At 45.5% G+C, this 25,370-nt stretch overlaps 1 protein-coding gene across 1 annotated transcript in view; it reads right to left on the reverse strand.

Moving 5' to 3' along the window:
• The window catches only part of CEP350 (centrosomal protein 350), a 411,134-nt gene that overhangs the window by 187,825 nt on the left and 197,939 nt on the right, over nt 1–25,370 (reverse strand). Inside the window, exons 18-20 of the mRNA XM_030208006.1 lie at nt 21,747–21,857; nt 6,284–6,424; nt 4,592–4,728 (exon numbers count right to left, since the gene is read on the reverse strand). Coding sequence (XP_030063866.1) covers nt 4,592–4,728; nt 6,284–6,424; nt 21,747–21,857 — 389 coding nt within the window. The remainder of the gene's footprint in view (nt 1–4,591; nt 4,729–6,283; nt 6,425–21,746; nt 21,858–25,370) is intronic.

Below are 25,370 nucleotides of genomic sequence, written 5' to 3' on the forward strand. Positions count from 1 at the left end.
AGCATTGTCTGAAAATACACAATGTTACACGGCAAGCGTGCTTTTAGTCACATTAAAGGGAAGCTTTCCTGTTATATTTAGAGCAGGTGAAAAAACTCCGAAGAGATTTGATTTTCAAATGCACGTGTACATTCTACTTCCATTCACTGCTCACACAAATAGGAGGCACAAAGCATGCAGATACTTCAAACATGCATGCTTTGTACTTGCAATTTTCAAAGAAAAACAAGGGTAAATTTTCATTGAAAATCTGTGGGAAGTATACACCTTACATTTATCTGTGCAACTAGCATCTATGCAAACTATTTGAAAATTACTCCGACAACTTCTCAATAATTACCAGTCTAAAGAAATCCAATCTTGAAAAGAAAAAATAAACAAAACAAAGACTTGATATTAAAACCATAAGGGGCAGATATTCCACCGATGGCGGTCAGAGTTGGTTTTTTTTAGATGCTGACTGCTGTGGGAAGAATTAGCCCTGGATATTTTTTTTTTAATTTTTGTTACATTTGTACCCCGTGCTTTCCCACTCATGGCAGGCTCAATGCGGCTTACATATTGTATACAGGTACTTATTTATACCTGGGGCAATGGAGGGTTAAGTGACTTGCCCAGAGTCACAAGGAGCTGCCTGTGCCTGAAGTGGGAATCGAACGCAGTTCCTCAGTTCCCCAGGACCAAAGTCCACCACCCTAACCACTAGGCTACTCCTCCACTCCACTCCATATTCAGTGTTAGCCATGTCCGGGCACTGATGCTGAATATCTTGGAGCTTAGGCAGGTCCTGGCTGAATATTGGCTGGAACCTGCATAACATGAAAGAGGTGCTTTTGTCCCTCCCACGCCTCCCCTAGTGAGATCCACCATCCACCTCCCACCCTGATGATCCAAGACCTCCCTCCTACCCACACTGCATGAAGCAAGATATCCCATCCCCCCCCCCCCCCCCCCCCCCCAGTCTACCTAAAGTCCCTGGTGATCCAGTAGAGACAGACGTGAACCCCATTCACTCCTGCCCCTAGCAAATGCCTGTACAAAATGGCTGAGTGACCTCTAGTGGAAGCCTTTTAGTAGTTTGGTAGGAGGGGGCTGGCAACACATTTGGGCAGAACCCAGAAGTTAACCAGACACCAGCTAATATTCTGAATGGTGCTCGGTTAATTTCGCACATTAAGTTAGGGCAGCCCTTTTCTGTCCTAACTTTATGCAACTGCTGAGCCGGTTAGTGGACTGAAAAATTGCTGCTAACTTGTTAAGCTTCTGCTCTGCCCTAACTCTGCTCCCAGACTGTCCACAAACTAGTCAATTTCAGCATGGGCATTTAGAGAAGATATTCAACAGCACTATCCAGTTAAATGTCACTGAATATCCCCAGAAAGCCCAGCACAAGCAATTTAAACAGCCATGTATCTACTTTTATGAAGTGCACTACTCATATTTCAGAGCAATTTAAAAAACCATATTACAGCAAATGAAGGCTCTTCAGAAAAATGAGCCTGCCTTCAAACTTACAACTTTAATAAACTGGATGTGGTTATGACTGCTACTATTTTTTTAAACTGCTAATTCAGTTTGAGGAAGAAAACCAACGATGAGTTTATGGTGAAGTCTTGAAAACTACTATTTGTTTCATAAATTTCTATACCCCCAATCTACCATTCTTGGCAGTGTACAATATTACATACAAAATTATTAAATAAATAAAAACATAACAACATAATCAAACAGACAACAAATCATCACCACAAATTCGATAACTTCAATATTTATTTTATTTTCAGCACTTGATATCCCTGAGGTGACACTGCAGTTTACAATTTACAGAAGTACATAAGTATTGCCATACTGGGACAATAGAGGATTTTCCCCAAGTCCAATTTATTAATGGTCTATGGACTTTTCCTTTAGGAAGCCATCCAAACCTTTTTTAAACTCTGCTAAGCTAACCACCTTTACCACATTCTCTGGCAACGAATTCCAGAGTTTAATTACACGTTGAATATCCCTAATGAGCTCATAATCTAAGTTATATAGTGTACCTGAGGCAATGGAGGGCTAAGTGACTTGCCCAGGGTCACACAGCACTGCACAGGGAACTGAATCTGGTTCCCCAGGTCCGCAACCCGCTGCACTAATAATTAGGCCATACCTCCAAACCTGGATTGGTCAAAACAATATCCTCTAAGTTATCATTAAGAACCTGAGACATTCAAGAAGGCACACTGAAACAATGTGTTTTCAGCATGCTTTTAAACTGAATTAAAGATCTGAGCACTCTCAAAGTTGAAAGTAAATTATTTCAATGTTTTGGTCATAATATAGAAAATTGAAGTTCTGTATTCTTCAAGATGTACCCTCTGGAAAGAGGGAACATCAAATAAATTAGATGTTCCAGATCTCAAAGACCTAACTGGCTGCTATAAATGTAGAACGGCAGAAATAACACAAGGTACTGCATTTGTTATCACTTTGAACACTAGCAATAATATTTTATATTGAATCCAAAATTCAATAGGTAACCCAATACATCTTCATCAACATAGAACAAATAAGATCAAAACGACTTAAACTAAACAAGATTTGGGCAGAAGTGTTTTGGGCTATTTGCAATGATCTCAGAGTTCTTTTAGGTAGTCCAGTCAAAAGACTATTACAATAGTCAGAAAGTGGCATAATAATGCTTTGAGCTACTAGTCTAACATTCTCTGAAGTCAAATAATCCCTCAGTCACCTGATCAACTTCAATTTCATAAAAATAGTGCCAGTCATCTTTTTAAAATGATCTTTAATGCTCAAAACTGGATCAAGAACCACACCTAAAGTGCATATTTTCTTCACAATTTTACTATTTTGGTGTATTCTGCCTTCCTTAGAAAGAGATAATGGAAGTATATAAAACGTGAGAGCAGTGAAGAACTTCTAGGAGGAATTTCAGGGGGAGAGGCACTAAGCCCTTCCCTTACCGATTCCCTTAGCGAATTGGTAAGGAACGAGCATGCATCAAGGAAAAGGAATGCAAATGAGCTGCTTGTTGTAGCTCACTTGCATTCTCTATTCCATCGGTAAACAGTCAGCCGGTTGAGCATGCGCAGAGCAGCCAAGCATTATACTGGCTGCTCTGCGCATGCCAAATACTTCCAAAAAGCACCTAACACCCATCTCAAAAAAAAAAAAAAAGAACAAGCTGCGTGTCTCAAGTGCTCGTGAGGGACTTTAAAAAAAAATTTATTTTTTAAGTTATGGCACCTTCGCTATGCCTGTGGCCGTCCCTGCGCCTCCCTGTGCCGCCCGGGAAAAGGAAGACGCTGCGCTGCTCACCCGATCCACGGCTTGCTGCAGGAAGGCTCCGATGTTCCTCCCTTCCGTGATCCTGGCTCAGCTGCCACCCCTGAGAGCCCACCCCAGGCAAGAAAAGTGCAGAAGAGTGCAGTTGAGGACGTCCATCGTCCATGTCTTCAACTCCCGTCCATCTTCCGCTCCTAGGTCTCTCTTAGCCAATCACAGCGCGTTTCGCTCTCACTGGTGTCAGCTAAATGCGCTGTGATTGGCTGAGAGGCCATGGGGGGACCTCACAATCGTTCCTTAGCCCGATGAGGAAGGGAAAAATGATTTAAAACAGAAGATAATAAAAATTAAGTACGACGTCCTTTTTTGTTTTGTTGTTTTGCATGAAGGACGTCCATAAAGGACGTCCTGGACGAGCACTTGGACAGTTGGGGTTTTTATTATAAAGTGAAGGACGTCCAAAAAGAACGTCTTTGGAGTGGGGTTAAGGACGTCCAAAAAGGACGTCCCTGACAACATTTTTTTTTCTTCCGATTCTTTCCTTTGCCTCAACGAGAGGTGTAGACCTCCCGTTAGGTTTTCCATGGTAAGGGGATCGGAAAATGGTAGTGCATCTCATTATAATAGCCTTGCAACGGTAGAGCAGATCATTATAATAGCCTTTGGATCACCTGCATTCCGTTTTCGTTAGCTGCTACCGTGATCGGAAAATGGCTCGGAGAAGCCTTTAATGCATGCCACGTTTTACTACTTGCTCGTTAATGGCTCGTTAAGTTTAGTGCATCTGGCTCCCAGTGGCTACAGCAATACCAGCAGGAGGGCTCTCCTATTCTGCCAGCCAGTAAAGAAAGTAAGGGCTCAGAGGTTTGAGGCTTTATTTTGGGGAACAGGAAAGGAGTTTCTTGATGTGAGGTAGCTGTACTGAGAATGAGCTCCTCACTGTTAACTGTCCCTAGTACTTTGAGCCAGCTAGCATGGGGGATTTCATGATCCATTATACACAAGTATGCTAACTTTTTTGGTTAACCTCAATACTAACATGTGATCACCTTTTTGTGTTTTAAACTGCAGGGGCAAACTATTTAGTAAACAGGCTGTTCTGAAGCATTTTAGCATACACACAATTTTAGTTTTTACACACCAAAAGCTTTCAATGTGAATTTAGTGTATAGGACCCTAAGGGCCCTGTTTTCTAAGCCGCACTGCAGGTGTGCACACTTTTTAGAGCACACTAAAATTTTTGCGCACCTACAGCACGGCTTACTAAACAGGGACCTAAATGAGGAGTTAGATTTGATATTACCTGTCAGTTTCTGTGTGGGCTCTCAGCTGTTTCATGAACTCTGAATGGTGATGCCGCTGATGATCAAGAAGTGTGGTGATGGGAGGTGCAGGGCCTCGGACAGCTTCTGAGATGTGGGTCCGTGCCAGTTCTGTTATCTATGCATAGGGAAGAGGGTCACAGAACAAAGAAACTGAGTACTGTGCAGGGCTCATTAATTAACCTCAAGACATAAAGCTTTTCCATCTCTGATGGTATAATGGCAAGAGGAATTTCTGAGTGTGATATAATTTATATGTGCATGAGTAATTTATGCAGGCCATGTCCTTCAAATTGATCAGGGATCTTAGGGGAAAACTAGTCTTTGGGCTACCATGAAGTTGTAATGGCTGTCTGGGAGGACACTTGATAGATTTAATCACCAGAGTACCTGACCTCAGCATCGTGAACTAACCACCATCCATCTGTGAGCTTGCCACAAGTAGAAGCAGCATCCATATACAAAGAAGAAATGCATTTGGCAAAGCTAAATCAATTCAGAACTGAATCATAAATATTACACTATGTCAGGACATAGAAGACATAAGATAGGTGAGTATATGGTTAGAGATGGGGTGAAATTAATATAACACAATACAACACAATAGGGAGTTAGGCCATGACAGGATTTCTACCTTGGATGGGTGAAAGGGAAAAAAAAAAGCAGACCCACATTTTTATTCTAAGTAAGCAAAGCAAGCTGTTTTTCAGAGAATTATAGAGAACACAGGACATATTTACAGAACTGAATAACACTGTGCCCACAATGATTAACAACCCATCTGGCCAGGAAAACAAGTCTACACAGATTGAGAAGAACTATGTGGCTTGAAGGGCCAATAGCAATGCAGAGCAAACCCCAGTGGCCTGAAAAGCCTGGGGTATGACAACCTAACATGGGGTTTGCAGGTCAATCTAGGGACAGCACTCTGTTATCAGTCCTGAGCATGTATGAATTTGCTATATGCATAAGAGTCTAATGAATTGGAAATGGTACATAAGAATGGTCTAAGTTCTGAAAGGGAGACAGCAGGCCCCCAGGGGTGAAGGAGAGCGAACCCCGGGCTGGTGAAAACAGTACCCCAAGGGTGAAGAGCAAACCCCAGGCCGGTGAAAACAGACTTCAGAGACCACGTGGGCAGAATACATACTGGCTGTGTGTATTGGAACAAGCCCAGGTGCTGGACAGACAGCTTGTTACTTTGAGCTCTGAAGGAAAATGGTTAGTACTTCCTCATCCAAATGAAGGGGAGAGTGAATTCTTTAGAAAGAGAAGATAAAGCTGGAATGGACCTTTTTCACAGAAAGCAGTGCTGGAAAATGTGGAAAGCACAGAGACATGCTGAGAGTTATGATACATGTATGAGAGAGTATAAGAAACTAATTCTGCAATTTATTGTTCTGATCTATGACATTTGTGAATAAATAAAGTGCATTTTGTTGCAGATTCTTGTGTGACTCATAGGTTTGAGGTATCACATAAACACACTGTTATGTCTGGCAATTAGGATAAGTATGGTACAAAGTTTCTGCCATGGGATACCTTTCCCCAGTATGTGTGTGTATATATCTATATCTATATATTTCCATAACATGATAATCCCAGCTTATTCAATAGATGTCTGAATCTGCTGTAGAAAGGGGTAAAACCCCCTCAATGCTAGATGCACTCACCTCTCGTATCTGACGAGCTGCGTCAGTGGTCAGTTTGGCCGTTTCAACGTGCTGTGCTGCTATCTTAGAAGTGGTCTCCTGAAAAGTGTCTGCAGTGTCCTGCTGGGATTGGACCAGTTGCTGTAGTGTTTCTGCATGGGCCTGTGCAAAGAAGGTAGTGTAAGAGGCTTACTTCAGTTTTGTTTATTCAATTCTTTAGCTGACAGTTATTTTTCAAAAGAAAGGAGTTTATCTCAAATGTATTTACAGAATCTGTAAAGTCCCTTCTGTTTGTATAATGAAAGACATATATTAAGAACAATGTCACTAAATATCTGCAATACCCATTCAGAGAAGGCAGTGGTGACAGACCAACAGAATTTTTTTTTTTTTTTTTTAAAGCATATGATAAACATAGCGGATCCCTAGAGGAAAGAAAATAGAAATAAAACATGGGGGTAACCGACATGAAGTGGCAAATATAAGCCTAAAAGGTAGTGGTGCAACATTGAAAGGTTGTGTAAAGAAACTGGTTCATGAATAGTCAAAGCCTGGCCTAGGTTTTGGCTACTGCTGAGTCACTGATGTTTGCTGTTTGTTATCCCTTGTTCTTTCTGGATGTTGATAGTGTTGTGACGGTCTATGCAATCTAGGCTTCCCATAAGAATAGTGCTACAAGTGATTTCTCTTATGATATAAACATATCAATAGAAATCAAACAAAATAAAACATGGAAAAGAAAATAAGATGATACCTTTTTTATTGGGCATAACTTAATACATTTCTTGATTAGCTTTCAAAGGTTGCCCTTCTTCCTCAGATCGGAAATAAGCAAATGTGCTAGCTGACAGTGTATATAAGTGAAAACATTCAAGCATTACTATGACAGTCTGACAGGGTGGGAGGATGGGGGTGGGTAGGAGGTATGCATGGGGACATCAAAGCATATCATTGATATTCTAACAGGATGGGTGTGGATAGGTGAGGGGAGGGGTGATCAACAGAGAAATACAGCTTTATGGTTTATAATGAGCTAGGAAACCATAAAGCTGTATTTCTCTGTTGATCACCCCTCCCATCACCTATCCACACCCATCCTGTTAGAATATCAATGATATGCTTTGATGTCCCCATGCATACCTCCTACCCAACCCCATCCTCCCACCCTGTCAGACTGTCATAGTAATGCTTGAATGTTTTCACTTATATACACTGTCAGCTAGCACATTTGCTTATTTCCGATCTGACGAAGAAGGGCAACCTTCGAAAGCTAATCAAGAAATGTATTAAGTTATGTCCAATAAAAAAGGTATCATCTTATTTTCTTTTCCATGTTTTATTTTGTTTGATTTCTATTGATAACCTTAAGAGTGGACTAACACGGCACCACACTCCTCTAGATATAAACATAGAAACATGATGGCAGATAAGGGCCAAATGGCCCATCCAGTTTGCCCATCCTCAGCAACCACCATCTTCTTTCCCTAAGAGATGCCCCCACATGCCTGTCCCATGATTTCTTAAATTCAGACACAGTCCTTGTCTCCACCACCTGCATGAGGAGGCTATTCCACGCATCCACAACCCTTTCTGTTCATTTAGAATTCATGTTCTATATATATTATCAATTGTATATGTATTCTGAAATAACATAAGTCATGACGGAAAATTGTAAGCCACATTGAGCCTACAAATAGGTGGGAAAATGTGGGATACAAATGCAACAAACAAATAAATAAATAAATAAATAAAAAGTACTTCCTTGAATTACTCTTGAGCCTATAACCTCTTAACTTTTCTATGCCCTCTCACTCCAGAGTTTTCCTTCATTTGAAAAAGGCTCACCTCCTGTACATTAATACCATGGATAATTAAACGCCTCTATCATATCCTTTCTCTCCCATCTTTCTTCCAGAGTATACATAGAGGTCGATAAGTCTGTCCCTATACATTCTATGACAGAGACCACTGACCAATTTTATAGCCACCCTCTGGACTAACTCCATCCTTGAAAATAAACTTGGAAACTATATCTTTTTGAAGGTGCAGTCTCCAGAAATGCACACAGTATTTTAAATGGGGCCTCAACAGAAACTTATACAAGGGCACTATCACCTCTTTTTTCCTGCTAGCCATTCCTCTCCTTATGCATATGAGCATCCTTCTGGCTTTGACCGTCGCCTTTTCTACCTGTTTGGCTGGAAGAAAAACCAAAACAGAACAGAAAAAATCATAGAGAGTAAGAGCACCAAAGAAGTTTATTAGGACCCTACACGGTCTGTGTTTCGGCCAACCGGCCTTCTTCAGGGGTCTAAAATCAAACAAAATATTACAGATCAGCATATATAAACTCTTAAGCATATGTAAATACACATATAGAAATAAAAATACAGTTTCTATATGTGTATTTACATATGCTTAAGAGTTTATATATGCTGATCTGTAATATTTTCTTTGATTTTAGACTCCTGAAGAAGGCCGGTTGGCCAAAACACGGACAGTGTAGGGTCCTAATAAACTTCTTTGGTGCTCTTACTCTCTATGATTTTTTCTGTTCTGTTTTGGTTTTTCTTCCGCTCTTTTTGTTGTTTTACATGTGCTTTGCGGGAGACTTGGACCTTCTTTTTGTTGGTTTGACATTCCTCTACCTGTTTGGCCACCATAAGATCATCAGATACAATCACCCCCAAGTCTTTCTCTTCTACACAGAAGTACTTCACCCCCTATACTACACCTTTCCCTCAGATTTTTGAAACACAAATGCATGACCCTGCATTTTTTAGCATTAAATCTTAATTGCCAATTTCTGAACTATTCTTGAAGCTTTGCTAGATCTCTCCTCCTGCCATCACACCCTCTGGGGTGTCTACCCTATTACAGAGTTTGGTATCATTCGCAAAGAGACAAACCTTACCAGACAGTCCTTTCGCAATATAACTCACAAAGATGTTAAAAAGAGCCGGCCCAAGGACCGATCCCTATGGTACACCACTGATAACATCCTTTACCTCGGAGCAAACTCCATTTACCACAACCCTCTGTCTCCTTTCATTTAACCAGTTTTCAGCCCAGTCAGTCACTTTGGGGCACATAGGGCACTCAGTTCATTTATCAGTCGCTTAAGCGGAACCATGCCAAAGGTTTTGCTAAAATCCAAGTATAACAGATCTAGCACCCCTCCAATATCCAACTGTTTGGTCACCCAGTCAAAGAAAATCAATCAGATTTGTCTGACAAGACCTGCATCTGTGAAACCATGCTGCCTCGGGTCCTGCAGTCCATTCAGTTCTAGAAATATCACAATCCTATGCTTTAGAAGTGTTTGCATTAGCTTACTCACCACTGAGGTCAAACTAACAGGTCTGTAATTTCCAACCTCCTCCTCCTTAATTCCACTCTTGTGCAGTACTCTTGTGACCACACTGCTAGTCTTCCGGGACCACTCCAAACTCTAAGGAAGTACTGAAGATACCAGACAGCGGAGCCGCCAGAACTTCTCCAAAATCCTTGAGTACCCTCGGATGCATCCTATCAAGCCCTATCATTTTGTCTTTTTTTAAATTTAGCTAGCTCCTCATGAACTCAGTCTTCTGAGAATCGGTCCTGGTTTACCACACATGCATTCTCATTAGCGTGCCCCTGGCCTTTCATCTGTGAACACAGAACAGAAATAGCTTTATCCTTATCAGCTTCTACATATTCTTCCCCTTCACCCTTGATAACAGGGATGCATATAAGGCTGAAAGCATTGTCTTTAGAGACATATACTTGTTCTGCTCAATATTATCCACAACTAGTGACTCAATAGTGGAGCAATTATCCTTGATCAGCAAGACTGTTCTTCACACACACAAAAAAAGGTTTCCGCCTCTACAAGGAATGTCTTCTATATGCCCTTGCACATCCTTTCTGAGACCAGACTTTTAAGCCATGCTATTCGTCTTGATGCTATGGTTATGGCTGCTCCCCTAGAAGCTGTATAATACATATCATAGGCTGACCTAATAAAGCATTTAACACATTCACTGCATGTAATACTGGTGAGACTAATTTGTCTTTGGAAGTGGAAGGAAAAGTATCTTGAAACTTCTCAATAATTTTATATAGGAATTGAATAATATGAAATTGATGCACAGTTATTCTTGTGCTCACACTGCAATCTAGAAAATCCTTTTCCCCATCAGATCAATCAGGCTTGGATCCTTTCCAAAAGGAGTGCTGGAATGAGTTCTTGAAATACAAATCAATCTATGCATCCAGCTTTCCCTACATCAGCACAAAACTATGGAACGCATTACCAAAAGCCTTGAAAACAACTTATGATCACCTAAACTTCCGGAAATCATTAAAAACTAACTTGTTCAAAAAGGCATACCCTACCAACCCAACTTAAATACCTGTACCCTACAACACAACGAAGCCAACGCTCGTAATGGACATATAATAACTCTTCCTCTCTACGATTCCCTAATGTGTCTGTACACACAAACCTTATTCTACCACATTACTGTATTTGTTCATACCGGAATTGGCGAACGCCTTTACGGTACTATGTAAGCCACATTGAGCCTGCAAATAGGTGGGAAAATATGGGATACAAATGTAACAAATAAATAAAATAAAATAAATATCTTCAAAGCCTATTCCACAACTACAGAGCAAATTACAGAAGGACCTTAAGAGACTGGGAGACTGGGCGGCTAAATGGCAGATGACGTTTAATGTGAGCAAGTGCAAGGTGATGCATGTGGGAAAAAAAGAACCCGAATTATAGCTACGTCATGCAAGGTTCCACGTTAGGAGTTACGGACCAAGAAAGGGATCTGGGTGTCGTCATCGATAATACACCGAAACCTTCTGCTCAGTGTGCTGCTGCGGCTCGGAAAGCGAATAGAATATGTTGGGTATTATTAGGAAAGGTATGGAAAACAGGAGTGAGGATGTTATAATGTCGTTATATCGCTCCATGGTGCAACCGCACCTTGAGTATTGTGTTCAATTCTGGTCGCCGCATCTCAAGAAAGATATAGTGGAATTGGAAAAGCTGCAGCAAAGGGCGACTAAAATGATAGCGGGGATGGGACGACTTCCCTATGAAGAAAGACTAAGGAGGCTAGGGCTTTTCAGCTTGGAGAAGAGATGGCTGAGGGGAGACATGATAGAGGTATATAAAATAATGAGTGAAGTGGAACAGGTGGATGTGAAGCGTCTTTTCACGCTTTCCAAAAATACTAGGACTAGGGGCATGCAATGAAACTAGTGTAGTAAATTTAAAACAAATCGGAGAAACTTTTTCTTCACCCAACGCGTAATTAAACTCTGGAATTCGTTGCCAGAGAACGTGGTGAAGGCGGTTAGCTTGGCAGAGTTTAAAAAGGGTTTAGACGGTTTCCTAAAGGACAAGTCCATAAACCGCTACTAAATGGACTTGGGAAAAATCCACAATTCTGGGAATAACATGTATAGAATGTTTGTACGTTTGGGAAGCTTGCCAGGTGCCCTTGGCCTGGATTGGCCGCTGTCGTGGACAGGATGCTGGGCTCGATGGACCCTTGGTCTTTTCCCAGTGTGGCATTACTTATGTATTTTTCTAATAATGCATACAGCAACTACAGAATAACAATGCACATAGCAAAGTCATGAATTACTGGTTGTCCTAAACCTAGTCTCCTAGAAGTAACCTTTTTCCTCACAAGCTATCTACTAAATCTTCTCTTGTTACTTCAATAAGACTTCATGGATAGGTAGTGAAACTAACTCTTTAGGGAGATCCAGATATTTGAGAGCATCTAAGAATTTTGTTCTATGGTGAGTCTGGTCCTGAGAATTTTTTTTGCAATCTTCTTAAGAAACCTTGGATAAGAGGTAACTTCTGACAGACTCATTCTTCAGTTTCAGAGAAGGATCCGAGAGCAACCCTGGAGAATAGTTATCCCATAAAGACAGTGATGAGCATCTTGACGCGTTTGAGACGCAACTGTCAAAACTGAGTTCTTGGAGAATGTCAGATGGGAACCTTCTGTCCAGAAATGAAGATCTCTCTGGTAGAGTGCAGACCTGCCAAGTCTCCCGCATTCAGTGGGAGACTTTCGCACTCCCACCAAAGCGGGAAAGTTTCCAGCTGAGACACGGCATCGGCAGCTCCCCCTTCCATCCAGTATTAATTTCCTGGCCACTGCTGCTTCTCCTCTTCAGCAGCAGCGGCCTCGATCAAAAAATAAAAAAAGCAAGTGCGGGGCCGCAGCAGCCTTCAAGCATGGGCTGTCGGCGCTGCAGTCGCTCCTTTCTCCTCTCTGCCCCTGGAGGAGTGGGAAGTTAAAATCGACTTCCTGCTCTGCTCTGGGGACAGAGAGACGACAGTCCATGCTTGAAGGCTGCCTGCGGTCCCGCACTTGCTTTTTAAAATTTTTTGTTTGTTAGCTTTTTTTTTTTTTTTGGTTGCATTCGCTGCTGCTCAACAGAAGCAGCAGTGGCTAGGAAATGATTATCTGGTGGAAGGGGAAGCGGGAGGCAGGTAGAATGAAGAGAGTGGGAAGATGGTGAGAGAAGGCGGGGACATGGAGAAGGGCTGGAGAAAGAGAGAAGCTGCTGAAGATGGGGAGAAAGGGGGGTGATCCTGGCTGACAGCAGAAAGAGGGAAGACACTAGAAGGGTAGGGGAACAGGAGGGACATTGAAGGATGGGGAGAGAGATGGGGGACTTGATGAATGGAAAAGGGCAGACAGACAAACACTGGACGGAAAGAAAGGGATAGAGAGAGAGAGAGAGAGAGACATGGGATGGAAGGATCGGTAGAGGGGGATAGACGTTGGATGGAAGGATCAGGAGAGGGGGTAGAAGGATGGAAGGATGAGAGAAAGAGGGAAGACGGAAGGATGTGGAGAGGAAGACACTGGATGGAAGGATAGGAAGAGAAAGAGGGAAGACACTGGATAGAAGGATAGGGAGAGAAAGAGGGAAGACACTGGATAGAAGGATAGGGAGAGAAAGAAAGAGGGGAGATGGATGAAAGGACGCAGAGAGAAAGGGGAGAGAATGGAAGGATGTGGAGAGAGAGAGGGGGGATACTGAACATAAAAGGGTAGAGAGATAGAGAGACACTGGATAGAAGGAGGGGGGAGAGAGAGAGAGAGAGACACTAGATGGAAGGATCAGGAGAGAGGGTAGATGGGTGGAAGGATCAGAAGAGAAAGAGAGATGCTGGATGGAAGGGTAGGGAGAAAAAGGAGACATTGGATGGAAGGATGCAGAAAGAAAGAGGGGAGACACTGGAAGGCTAGGGAGAGAAAGTGGGGAGCTGCTGGATGGAAAGGGGGAGAGGACAGAGTAGTGAAAGACTGGAGAATAAGAGGAAGGGGCATGTGGAGAACAAGGGTGAGGAAAAGATAAAATGCCATAGGTAGATGAAGTAAAAAGAAGGAAATTAAAGAATGGATAGTAAGAATGAATTAAATCTGGACAGAGAAAGAGGCAGAAAATATTGAAGAAAACAAAGAAAAAGGAGAGAAAATGATGAATGAACAGGAAACCCTCGAAAGAGAAAGACGAAGGAAAGTAGAATCAAGAGTCTGGGAGCAACACAATTAGAAAAAGTAAATGGCCAGACAACAAAGGTAAAGAAAATAATTTTATTTTTAATTTAGGATAAAATAATGTGTTAATGAAGTTTAATAAATGCAAATAAAACATAAAATAGAAAATAAGATGATACCTTCACTGATTATAAAACATTTTTGATTAGCTTTCAGAGACCAACACTTCCTTCCTCAGGTCAGGAGAGGATACCATAACAGCATTATACTGACCTGAGGCAGGAGGTTTTGGCCTCTGAAAGCTAATTAAAAAGGGTATTAGGCTATTAAATAAAATATTTTCTGAAATGGCCATGGGTTTGAGGTGTACCAGGGGGCGGAGCCATGTAGAGTGGGTGGAGCCAGTGTGAAGTGGGGCGGGGATGGGGTATGTGTACTAAAATCTCTCTCTCAAAAATTGGGACCCCTTGGCAGCTCTAAGAGTGTTTCAACATGATATCTATAGAACTATTTCACTTTCATTTCTGTTGTGGAGAGTTTGAGGCTAGAGAAGGAGGTTCGGACTTATCTACACTATATCTTTCTTTAAAGAGTTCATGCCACAGTTCAGTGAAGACAGGAAGTGGCTGGAAGACTTTGAGAATCTCTCGCTAGAGTAGCTGGAAAGAGAAGGTGGAGATGCATTAAGGCTCTTCAGTTTTGTTTCAGATGACTTGCTACTTTGCTGAAATGCTGTGATGAACTGGTCAAACTACAAAACAATTTAACTGGCCAGATATGGCCACTGATCTGTTAAATCACTTGTTCAGGGCTATCTGCAAATTTTCAGTGGCACTTAACCAGTTATCAAAGCTGAGTCAACACTTGGCTTATTAATTGCCGGTATTCAGCACTTAACAAGCCAGGGTAATTGCATAAATGGGACCACATAAAACACAGTCCTATTTTTATGCAGTAGCCCATAGCCACTTAAGTTCTGATTATCGATTTAATTGGCTATATGTTAGATGGTTCTGCATAAACCGGATATTCAATGCTGAAGCCTGGACATGGCCCAGACTGTACATTTGTCCTTTAGATTGTAAGCTCCTTTGAGCAGGGACTGTCCTTCTATGTTAAATTGTACAGCGCTGCGTAACCCTAGTAGCGCTTTAGAAATGTCAAGTAGTAATAGTAGTAGTAGTAGTAATATCCAGGAATAACGCTGGTGGCAGTCGGCAAAACACTCACCACCATGAGCTGAATATTGACCCCTATGGTACCTTTAAACACTGTGTCTCATTCCTTTAGAATTTGGTGCCAAGCCAATTAGCTCTACATTGTGCCTTTTTTGGAGTTTCTTAATAGCACTGGTGCCAAGTTCTGCACACTCAGAATAGACAGTTCATGGGAACAGGACAGCTTGAAGTCTCAGCAGCAATCTTAAAGAAACAGCGGTAGCGAAAGGATCAGTGGCAGAGGGCAGGAAAGAGTGGGGATCTTTCCTGCCCCGAAGAGGCTACTAGACCCTATGTAACAAGAGGACAGGATCAAAGCAAAACAAGGTAAAATTATGTATCATACCTGATAATTTTCTTTCCATTAATCATAGCTGATCAATCCATAGACTGGTGGGTTGTGTCCATCTACCAGCAGGTGGAGATAGAGAGCAAAGCTTTTGCCTCCCTATATGTGGTCATGTGCTGCCGGAAACTCCTCAGTATGTCGATATCAAAGCTCCATCCGCAGGACTCAGCACTTAGAGAATTACACGCACAAAGGGACACTCTGCCCAGCTCACCACCGCCGAAACGGGGGAGGGGAATTAACCCAGCTCATCCCCACACAAGTGGGGGAGGGGAATCCGTCCAGCTCATCCCCGCGGAGCGGGGGAGGGACACCACCCTGCCGATGCGGGGGGATCTGGCTTATCCTGCAACCGCAACCGCGGGAGGAGCTGACTGACCGCCGAAGCGGGAGGGGTACAAAGCTGCCCTACAGCCGCACGAAGCGGGAGGGAGCTCCGGCAGAATTTATGTCTCAATCCAGCCCTGTGAAACGGAGGGGAGAGGAATGCAGCAGCTCACTGTAACACAAAATCGTCTCAACTCTTGAAGAATCCAATTGAAAAAACTTGAACACGAAGTCCTCCTGAACAGGAACTGAAGACTAAACTTGAACCTGAAATGCAACCAGAATATAAACAGTACAGATATCTGGGAGGGGCTATGGATTGATCAGCTATGATTAATGGAAAGAAAATTATCAGGTATGATACATAATTTTACCTTCCATATCATCATGCTGATCAATCCATACACTGGTAGGATGTACCGAAGCAGTACTCACCCAGGGCGGGACATTGAAATCCCTGACCGCAACACTGAAGCTCCAAACCGGGCCTCCGCCCAAGCAGCCACAGCCAAGCAGCAATGCTTGGAGAAGGTATGGGCCGATGCCCAAGTTGCCGCCTTGCATATCTCTTCCAAGGAGACGGACCCGGCCTCTGCCATCGAGGCCGCCTGAGCTCTAGTGAAGTGAGCCTTCAGCTGAATAGGCGGCACCTTCCCCGCAGTCACATAAGCCGCTGCAATGGCTTCCTTGACCCATCTTGCCACTGTAGGCTTAGCAGCCTGCAGACCCTTACGAGGACCTGCAAACAGGACAAACAGATGATCCCATTTCCGGAAATCATTGGTCACTTCCAAGTATCTGAAGATGACTCGTCGCACATCCAGATATTTGAGAGTAGAGTATTCCTCTGGGTAGTCCTCCCTACGAAAGGAAGGGAGACAGAGCTGCTGATTCACATGGAAGCGAGAAACAATCTTGGGCAGGAAGGAAGGCACTGTGCGAATAGTCACTCCTGCCTCAGTGAACTGCAGAAAAGGCTCTCGACATGAGAGTGCCTGGAGCTCGGAAACTCTTCTGGCTGAAGTGATAGCCACCAAAAAGACTGCTTTCAACGTCAGGTCTTTCAGAGATGCCCTCGACAAGGGTTCAAAAGGTGGCTTCTGCAAGGCTCTTAGCACCAGGTTGAGATTCCACGCAGGCACCACTGAGTGCAGAGGAGGGCGCAGGTGATTAACTCCCTTGAGAAAACGTACCACATCTGGCTGCGAAGCCAGGGAAGCACCCTTCAGGCGGCCCCTGAAGCAAGCCAAAGCCGCCACCTGGACTTTAAGGGAACTGAGCGACAGGCCCTTCTCCAGACCTTCTTGCAGGAACGCCAGCACTGAAGAAATTGGAGCAGTGAAGGGAGAAAGTGAGCCTGCTTCACACCACGCCAAACCCTGGCGTAAGCAGTAGAAGTAGAGCGCTTCCTCGCTCTCAGCATAGTGGCGATGACCTTGTCTGAGAAGCCCTTCTTCCTCAGACACTGCCGCTCAATAGCCAGGCCGTAAGACCAAAGGGGGAGGGATCCTCCATCACCACGGGACCCTGATGCAACAGGCCCTGCTCCACTGGCAGCCGCAGAGGGTTGTCCACTGATAGCCTTATCAAGTCCGCATACCAGGGACGTCTGGGCCAGTCCGGACCCACCAGGATTATTTGGCCCAGATGCTTTGCCACCCGGTCTAGTACCCTGCCCAACATGGGCCTGGGCGGGAACACATAGAGAAGCTCCTGTGTCGGCCACTGTTGGAGAAGAGCATCTACTCCCAGAGATCGAGGGTCCCGTCCTCTGCTGAAAAAGCGCGGCACTTGGCAATTGCCCGATGACGCCATCAGATCTAGGCTCGGCTGGCCCCAGCGCTTCGTGATGTCCAAGAACGCCTGAGCCGATAACTGCCACTCTCCGGGATCCAAGGTATGGCGACTGAGAAAGTCCGCCTTGACATTCATGACTCCGGCAATGTGGGCCGCTGACAGCTGTTCCAGGTTCGCTTCCGCCCACTGGCATAGATTCATGGCTTCCTTGGCTAGAGGGGCGCTCTTGGTACCTCCCTGGCGGTTGACATAGGCCACAGCCGTGGCATTGTCCGACAGGACCCGTACTGGCTTCAACACCAGTACCGGGAGGAACTCCAAAAGCGCCAGCCGAATGGCTCTGAGTTCCAGGAGGTTGATAGACCACTTTGCCTCTGCAGGAGACCAGAGCCCCTGCGCTGTCCTTCCCAAGCAGTGGGCTCCCCAGCCCGTCAAAGAGGCGTCCGTCGTGATGACAATCCACTCCGGGGTCACAAGAGGCATCCCTGCAGACAACTTGTCTGTCTTCAGCCACCAGCTCAGCGCCTTGCGCACTGCTGGGTCCAAGGGAAGGCGCACAGCATAATCCTCCGACACTGGAGTCCAGCGCTGCAGCAGAGAGAGTTGTAGTGGTCTCATATGAGCCCTGCCCAGGGCACTACTTCCATCGTGGCCGTCATAGAGCCCAACAGCTGCACATAGTCCCAAGCCCGAAGAGGAGAGGCTACTAGGAACTGGTCCACCTGAGCCTGAAGTTTGACAATCCGATTGTCCGGCAGGAACACTCTGCCCACTTGGGTGTCGAATCGAACTCCCAGATACTCCAGGGACTGAGTCGGGCGCAGCTGGCTTTTCTCCCAGTTGATGATCCACCCCAGGGAGCTCAAAAGAGCAATCACCCGGTCCACAGCTTTGCCGCACTCTGCAAAAGAGGGGGCTCGGATCAACCAGTCGTCCAGATAAGGATGGACTTGTACTCCTTCCTTTCGCAGGAAGGCCGCGATGACCACCATTACTTTGGAGAAGGTCCGCGGAGCAGTAGCCAACCCGAACGGGAGGGCTCTGAACTGGAAGTGTCGGCCCAGGACTGCAAAACGCAGAAAGCGTTGATGAGGAGGCCAGATGGGAATATGCAAGTACGCTTCCTTGATGTCCAAGGATGCCAGGAACTCCCCTGCCTTCACTGCCGCTATAACAGAGCGGAGAGTCTCCATGCGAAAGTGCCGAACTTTCAAGGCCCGATTGACCCCTTTGAGGTCAAGGATAGGCCGTACAGAACCTCCTTTCTTTGGTACCACAAAGTAAATGGAGTAATGTCCCTTGCCAAGCTGATTTTCTGGCACCGGAACGACCGCACCCAGGCGGATCAGATTGTCCAAGGTCTGCTGCACTGCCACAGCTTTGACCGGAGACTTGCAGGGAGAGAGTACAAACCCGTCTCTTAAGGGTCGGCAGAACTCTAGCTTGTAGCCGTCTCTGATGACTTCCAGCACCCAAGCGTCTGAAGTTACCCTGGTCCACTCACCCAGAAACGAGGACAGGCGTCCTCCAATCTGCACTGGGCCATGGACCAGGACCCCGTCATTGGGTACGAGACCCTGGGGGAGGACCGGAGGGCACACCTCCGGGACGGCGGTCTCTGCGAAAGGAATGCTGCTTGGGGGAGAAGTTCCTCTTGAAGGAAGAGGGGGCAGAGGAGCCCGACTTGCCCGGGCGGTACCGACGGGCTTCCTGAAACCGTCCTCTGGAGATACCGGGGCGAGCACTGGCCCGAGCCCTGACCTCTGGTAACCTCTTGCCCTTAGACGTGCCGAGATCGGTCACAATTTTGTCCAGCTCGACCCCAAAGAGCAGCTTGCCTTTAAAAGGCAACTTAGCCAGGCGGGACTTAGAGGAGTGGTCCGCAGACCAATGTTTCAGCCAAAGCCACCGCCGCGCAGAGACTGTCTGAGCCATACCTTTAGCCGAGGCTCTCAAGACATCATACAGTAAGTCTGCCAAATAAGCCAAGCCCGATTTCAGGGCCGGCCAATCAGCCCTCAAGGAAGGATCCGAGGGGGAAGCCCGCTGCACAATCGTCAGGCACGCCCTGGCCATATAGGAGCCGCAAACTTAGGCCTGCAAACTTAAGGCAGCCACCTCGAAGGACGACCTTAAGGCCGCCTCCAATCTTCTGTCTTGGGCGTCCTTTAGGGCCGTGCCACCTTCCACCGGCAACGCTGTTTTCTTAGTCACCGCAGTGATTAAAGAATCCACGGTAGGCCAAAGAAAGGCCTCCCGTTCACTTTCAGGCAAAGGATAGAGGCGGGACATAGCCCTAGCCACTTTGAGGCTCGCTTCCGGGACATCCCATTGAGCCGAAATTAAGGTGTGCATGGCATCATGCACGTGGAAGGTTCTAGGCGGGCGCTTCATCCCCAGCATAATGGCGGAGCCAACAGGGGCTGAGGGAGAGACGTCCTCCGGAGAGGAAATCTTCAAAATGCTCATGGCCTGCACTAACAGGTTGGGCAAATCCTCTGAGCGAAAGATCCGCGCTGCAGAGGGGTCATCCGCTCCATCCGAGCGGGAATCCGTCTCCTCCAAGGAATCCCCAAAGGACCGTTGGGAGAACTCAGATACGCTGCCCTCATCTACATCAGAGGAAACAGAGTCCTCTAAGGCCTGGGAATCCACCCGAGGGCGTTTACTTCCGGGGGCCTCAACCCCTTTATCAGACAAGGGAGAAGGGGCAGCGTTTTGCATAAGGAAGGCCTGATGCAGCAGCAAAATAAACTCGGGGAGAAACCCCCCAGACTGTGCACTTCAGCAGCCTGGGCCAGAGCCCTAGACGCACCCTCAACCGGCGCTCGCAAGAGCGGGGGAGAAACATGCTGTGCATCCAAGATGGTGTCCGGCGTGACATTCCGCGAAGGAGCCGCGCGGGAAGAACGGCGCTTAACTTTAGCCGCTTTTTTGCCGTCGCCCAAATCAAGGGCGGCCATGGCATTAACTTCTCCCAGCTCAAGGGCGGCCCAAGAAGAAGCCGTCCGAGCAGAGTGGCCGGCCAAGATGGCGGAGGTGAGCAGCGGGGGATGGGCGTTTATGGCGGGAAAAACCGCCGCACCGGAGGAAGACCCGGGACACTGACCGGCCTCCAAACTGACACCCAACAAGGGCGAATCAGACTTTAAGACCCCCGCATCCCCGCTAGAAGCGCACACGCGGTCCGGGGAGCAATTCTTCGCGCCCTCGCCCTCCGACGCCATAGGCCACGTGGAGATCGATCGGGGAACCCCCTGCCCGCTTTAAAAAGGTAAAAATTACCTGCTTCTCGCTCCGAGCTGTAACGACCTGGTGTCCCAGTGAGTAGCTGCAATAAACGTTTAAATAAACGTCGAAATAAACGCCCTTAAGGACGTTCAAAATTTTTTTTTTTTTTTTAACGGAGCCAGCGGGAGGGGGGAGAAAAGGAGGGACCTGGCGCCACCAGGTTTGCACTTGCTCAAGAAGAGCCCTCAACCCCAGGTACTCAACAAAACCTAAAAATTAGGCTTGGAGACCTAGTCAGAGCTGCTGCTGTGTGTGACCACCACCTGCTGAGATAGAGAACATACTGAGGAGTTTCCGGCAGCACATGACCACATATAGGGAGGCAAAAGCTTTGCTCTCTATCTCCACCTGCTGGTAGATGGACACAACCCACCAGTCTATGGATTGATCAGCATGATGATATGGAAATGACATTCACACTTCAAAAATGGCAAAATGGTGTAAGCTGCATGGAGTGACTGACAAAACCCTAAAAATGAGGCACAGAACAGGTAACCTGAACATTCTGCATAAAATGGCAGGTATAATTCTAGACCATGGTGGTCTTTTTCTGCCATGTTACTATGATTTTTTTTTTTTTTTTAACTCCCAGACTCTTTAATGTACCACTGTATTTAACAAAGAATTCTACATACAAAATGATTGTACATTTTACATTTTTCTTGGCACCAGTTTGATGGCAGAAAGTGTGCTTTTATGGCAATGAAAACTGTAAAGTGTCTTACCAAAGGTAAGATTCAGAACAATGAATTTTACAGCAAATTGTCTTCAAAAACACAACAGTTCAGGTACTTGTAAATAATGTCCAATTTTTACATTTTCAGATAGATGCCGACAGATTCCCATGCCCAACTTGTTGTTAAAGTTCTCTGCATACAGCTTTTCAGAACTACTCCCTTTGCTTAAAGTCCTACTATGATGACTGACTTGTTTTTTGTCCAGCTTTGGTGGTAGTTTTTGCCTCTCATTACCTGAGCTGCTTTCTGCCTGGCATCATCCAGCTGTCTTCGACTCTCTTCTGCTTCCTGTTCTGCCTTTATTTTCAGCAAAGCTAAATCCCGTTCATGCCGCTCTTGCTGGGCCTGTGAATGGATAAAGCAAAATAAGAGGGAGGGAGGGAGGGATATGTGTGTAAAGTGAAGTTACTCACCTGTAGCACGTGTTCTCCAAGGACAGCAGGCCAAGTATTTTAACAGCTGGGTGACATCATCTGACGGAGCCTGGTGCGGATCTTAGCAGTATCAAGACAGAACTTGATAGCAGCATCCCGCCACGCATACGCTGGTGCTTTCCCGCCTGACACGCGCGCACAGGTCCCTCAATCATTTCAAAAAGCTAAAGAATACAACTCCAAGGGGAGATGAGAGGGTCTGTAAGAATAACTGGACATCTGCTACAGGTGAGTAACTTTGCTTCCTCTGAGGACAAGCAGACCTTGATATTCTTACAGCTGGGAATCCGTAGATCCAAGGCTATATATATATATTTATATATATACTAGTATATACTAGTTGTGGAGGTGCAGCCTGGAACAGAACAAAACTTGGCCTAAGGGGGTGGAGTTGGATTCTAGACACCTAACAAATTCTGCAGGACTGCTTGCTCAAACCGGCTGTCACGCTGAGTATACTTCTCAAGACAATAAAGAGATGTGAATATGTGGACAGATGACCACGTCACAGCTTTACAAATCTCCTCTATGAAGGCTAACCTCAAATGGGCTACCGATGTGTCCATGGCTCTGACATTATGAGCCTTGACATGATCCTCTAGAGTTAGCCCAGCCTGTGCATAAGTAAAGGAGATGCAATCTGTTAGGCAAATGGAAACTGTGTGTTTGCCAATGGCTACCCTCATCCTGTTTGGATCAAAAGAAACTAAAAGCTGGGTGAACTGTCTATGGGCTTTAGTCCGCTCCAGGTAGAAGGCGAAGGCTCACTTGCAATCCAAAGTATGCAGTGCACAGTCACCAGGATGGGCAAGTAGTAGAACGATTGATTAAGATGGTACTCCGACACTACCTTAGGAAAGAAATCAGTGTGCATGTGGAAAACTATTTTATTGTAGTGAAACTTAGTGTAAAGTGGATCAACTACTAGGGCCTGAAGTTCACTGACCCTGTAAGCTGCAGTGACCACCACCAGAAATACAACTTTCCAGGTCAAATACTTCAGATAAAAGGAATCAAGTGACTCAAAGGGAGCTTTCATCAGCTGGGTAAGAACATCATTGAGATCCCATGACACAGCTGGAGGTTGGATAGAGGGTTTTGTCAATAACAAGCCTCAGATGAAGTGACCAACTAGAAGCTGTACAGAGATGGGCATACCCTCTTATACGGTGATAAGCACTAATTGCACTGAGATGGACACTTACAGAGTTGGTTTTCAAACCAGACTCAGAGAAGTGTAGGAGGTATTCAAGCAGTTTTTGTGTAAACAAGTGAGGAGATCTAAGGTCTTGCTCTCACACCAGACAGTACACATCCTCCACTTAAAATAGTAACAACCTCTTAGAGGAGTCTTTCTTGGAAGCTTGTAAGACGCAGGAGACACCCTCTGGAAAATTTAAGGTTTCAAATTCTATGCTCTCAATATCCAAGCTGTGAGGGCCAGGGATTGGAGGCTTGGATGTACAAGAGACCCCTCGTTCTGTGTAATGAGGGTTGGAATAAAGTCCAATCTCCAGGCATGATCAGGATCATAGTTCCTTGGTCTTGCTTGAGTTTCAGCAAAGTCTTCTCTATGAGAGGTATTGGAGAATATGTATATAGAAGTCCCTTCACCCAATCTAGGAGAAAGGCATCTGATGCCATTCTGCCGTGCAATCTGAGCCTGGAACAGAACTAGGGGACCTTGTTGTTGAGAAGAGTTGCAAAAAAATCAAAGGGGATGCCCCAGTCTCGGAATATCTTGTAGGCTATACCCATATTGAGAGACCACTCATGCAGTTGCAAAACCCTGCTTAGTCTGTCCACCAGGCAGTTGTCCTTCCCTGGGAGGTATGTAGCTCAGAGGTCCATACCGTGAAGGAGGGCTCACTGTCACATCCCCACTGCTTCCTGACACAAGGATTAGGATCCCCGTACCTTCTGCTTGCTTACATAAAATATTGCAACCTGGTTGTCCATTTGGATGAGAACAATTTGGTTTTGCAGCCGATCTCTGAAAGCCTTCAGAGCATTCCAAATGGTCCTTAGCTCAAGGGGATTGATATAGAGATCTGTTTCCTCAGCTGACTAAGTCCCCTGGGTTTGGAACTCATCTACATGAGCTTCCCATCCCAGGTTGGATGCATCTGTTGTCAGCACCTTCTCAGGAGGCAACATTTGGAATGGTAGTCCTATGGTCTAAGACTTCTGGGAAGCTAGGGTCCACTGGGTTTCTCTCAAGTGGAGCTGTGCCATGGGAGTGACATGCACTGTTGATGTTATGTGGTCCATCAACTAACATTTGCCGAGTTGTGTGCGTATTGCTTTGGACTTGTGAGGCAAGTGTCAATTAGATCTCTGTTTTCGCTTGTGGAAGAAAAGCGCGGGTCTGCCATGTATTCTGATTGTTGGACTGGGAGAAGGTGGGAGTTAGGTTAGTTTATGACCAGACCTAGTAACTCCAAAACCCGAATAGTTAGGAACATTGACTCTGTTACCCCCTACTGTGATGTGCTCTTGACCAGCCAATCGTCCAGATAGGGAAATACGTACACTCCCAGCCTATGTAGATGCTGCAACTACCACTAGAAATTTGGTGAATACCCTGGAAGCTGATGTGAGGCCAAATGGCAGAACATGATACTGGTAATGGTGTTTCCCTAATGGAAATCTGAGGTACTTCCTGTGACTGGGAACTATTGAAATGTGGGTATAAGCATCCTTTAGGTCCAGAAAGCATAGACAATCATTTTCCTGAATCATGGGGAGAAGGGTGCCCAGAAAAATTATCCTGATCTTTTTTTTGACCAGGAATTTGTTCAGGGCCCTTAGGTCTAGGATGGGATGGAATCCTCATGTTTTTTTCAGGGCACAAGGAAGTACCTGGAATAGAATTCCTTCCCTTCTTCCCCTGGTGGCACAGGTTTAACTGCCTTGGCCTGTGGAAAGGAAGAGATTTCTTCTACAAGTACCTGCCTGTACTGAGAGAAGACACTCTTGGCGGGCAATCTTGGTCTTTGATGCCAATACAGGGAGTAACAGAGACAGACTATTTGAAGAACCCACTGGTTGGAAATTACAAGGGTCCACCTGTTATGGTAAAAATTCCCTCTTCCAGAAGGCCGGCTATGCTCTCTCGGAGCCAGTCAACAGTTCATCACTTGCTTCAACCAGGTTGCCAGATGGGCCTTCTGAGGACGGGGTTGGCAAGGCCAAAAGCACTAGGCCTGGGGCTGCTGGGCAAAAGAGGAAGGCGGCGGGAACCCCTGCCTTTCAGAGTAGTGGATTGCCATCTAAGCTCACTCAAAAACCTCTGAGGATGAGGATGCAGCTGAATGGTGCTGAGACAGTTTGGATGGTGTCCATAAGTTTCTTTACGAGTTCAGCAATCTCTTCCACCTTATCTCCAAACAAGCTGTCACCTCATCAAGGAACGTCCACCAAC

This window comes from Microcaecilia unicolor, chromosome 6 (genome assembly GCF_901765095.1).
Source record: "Microcaecilia unicolor chromosome 6, aMicUni1.1, whole genome shotgun sequence".
In the NCBI taxonomy this organism is placed as follows: Eukaryota; Metazoa; Chordata; class Amphibia; order Gymnophiona; family Siphonopidae; genus Microcaecilia; species Microcaecilia unicolor.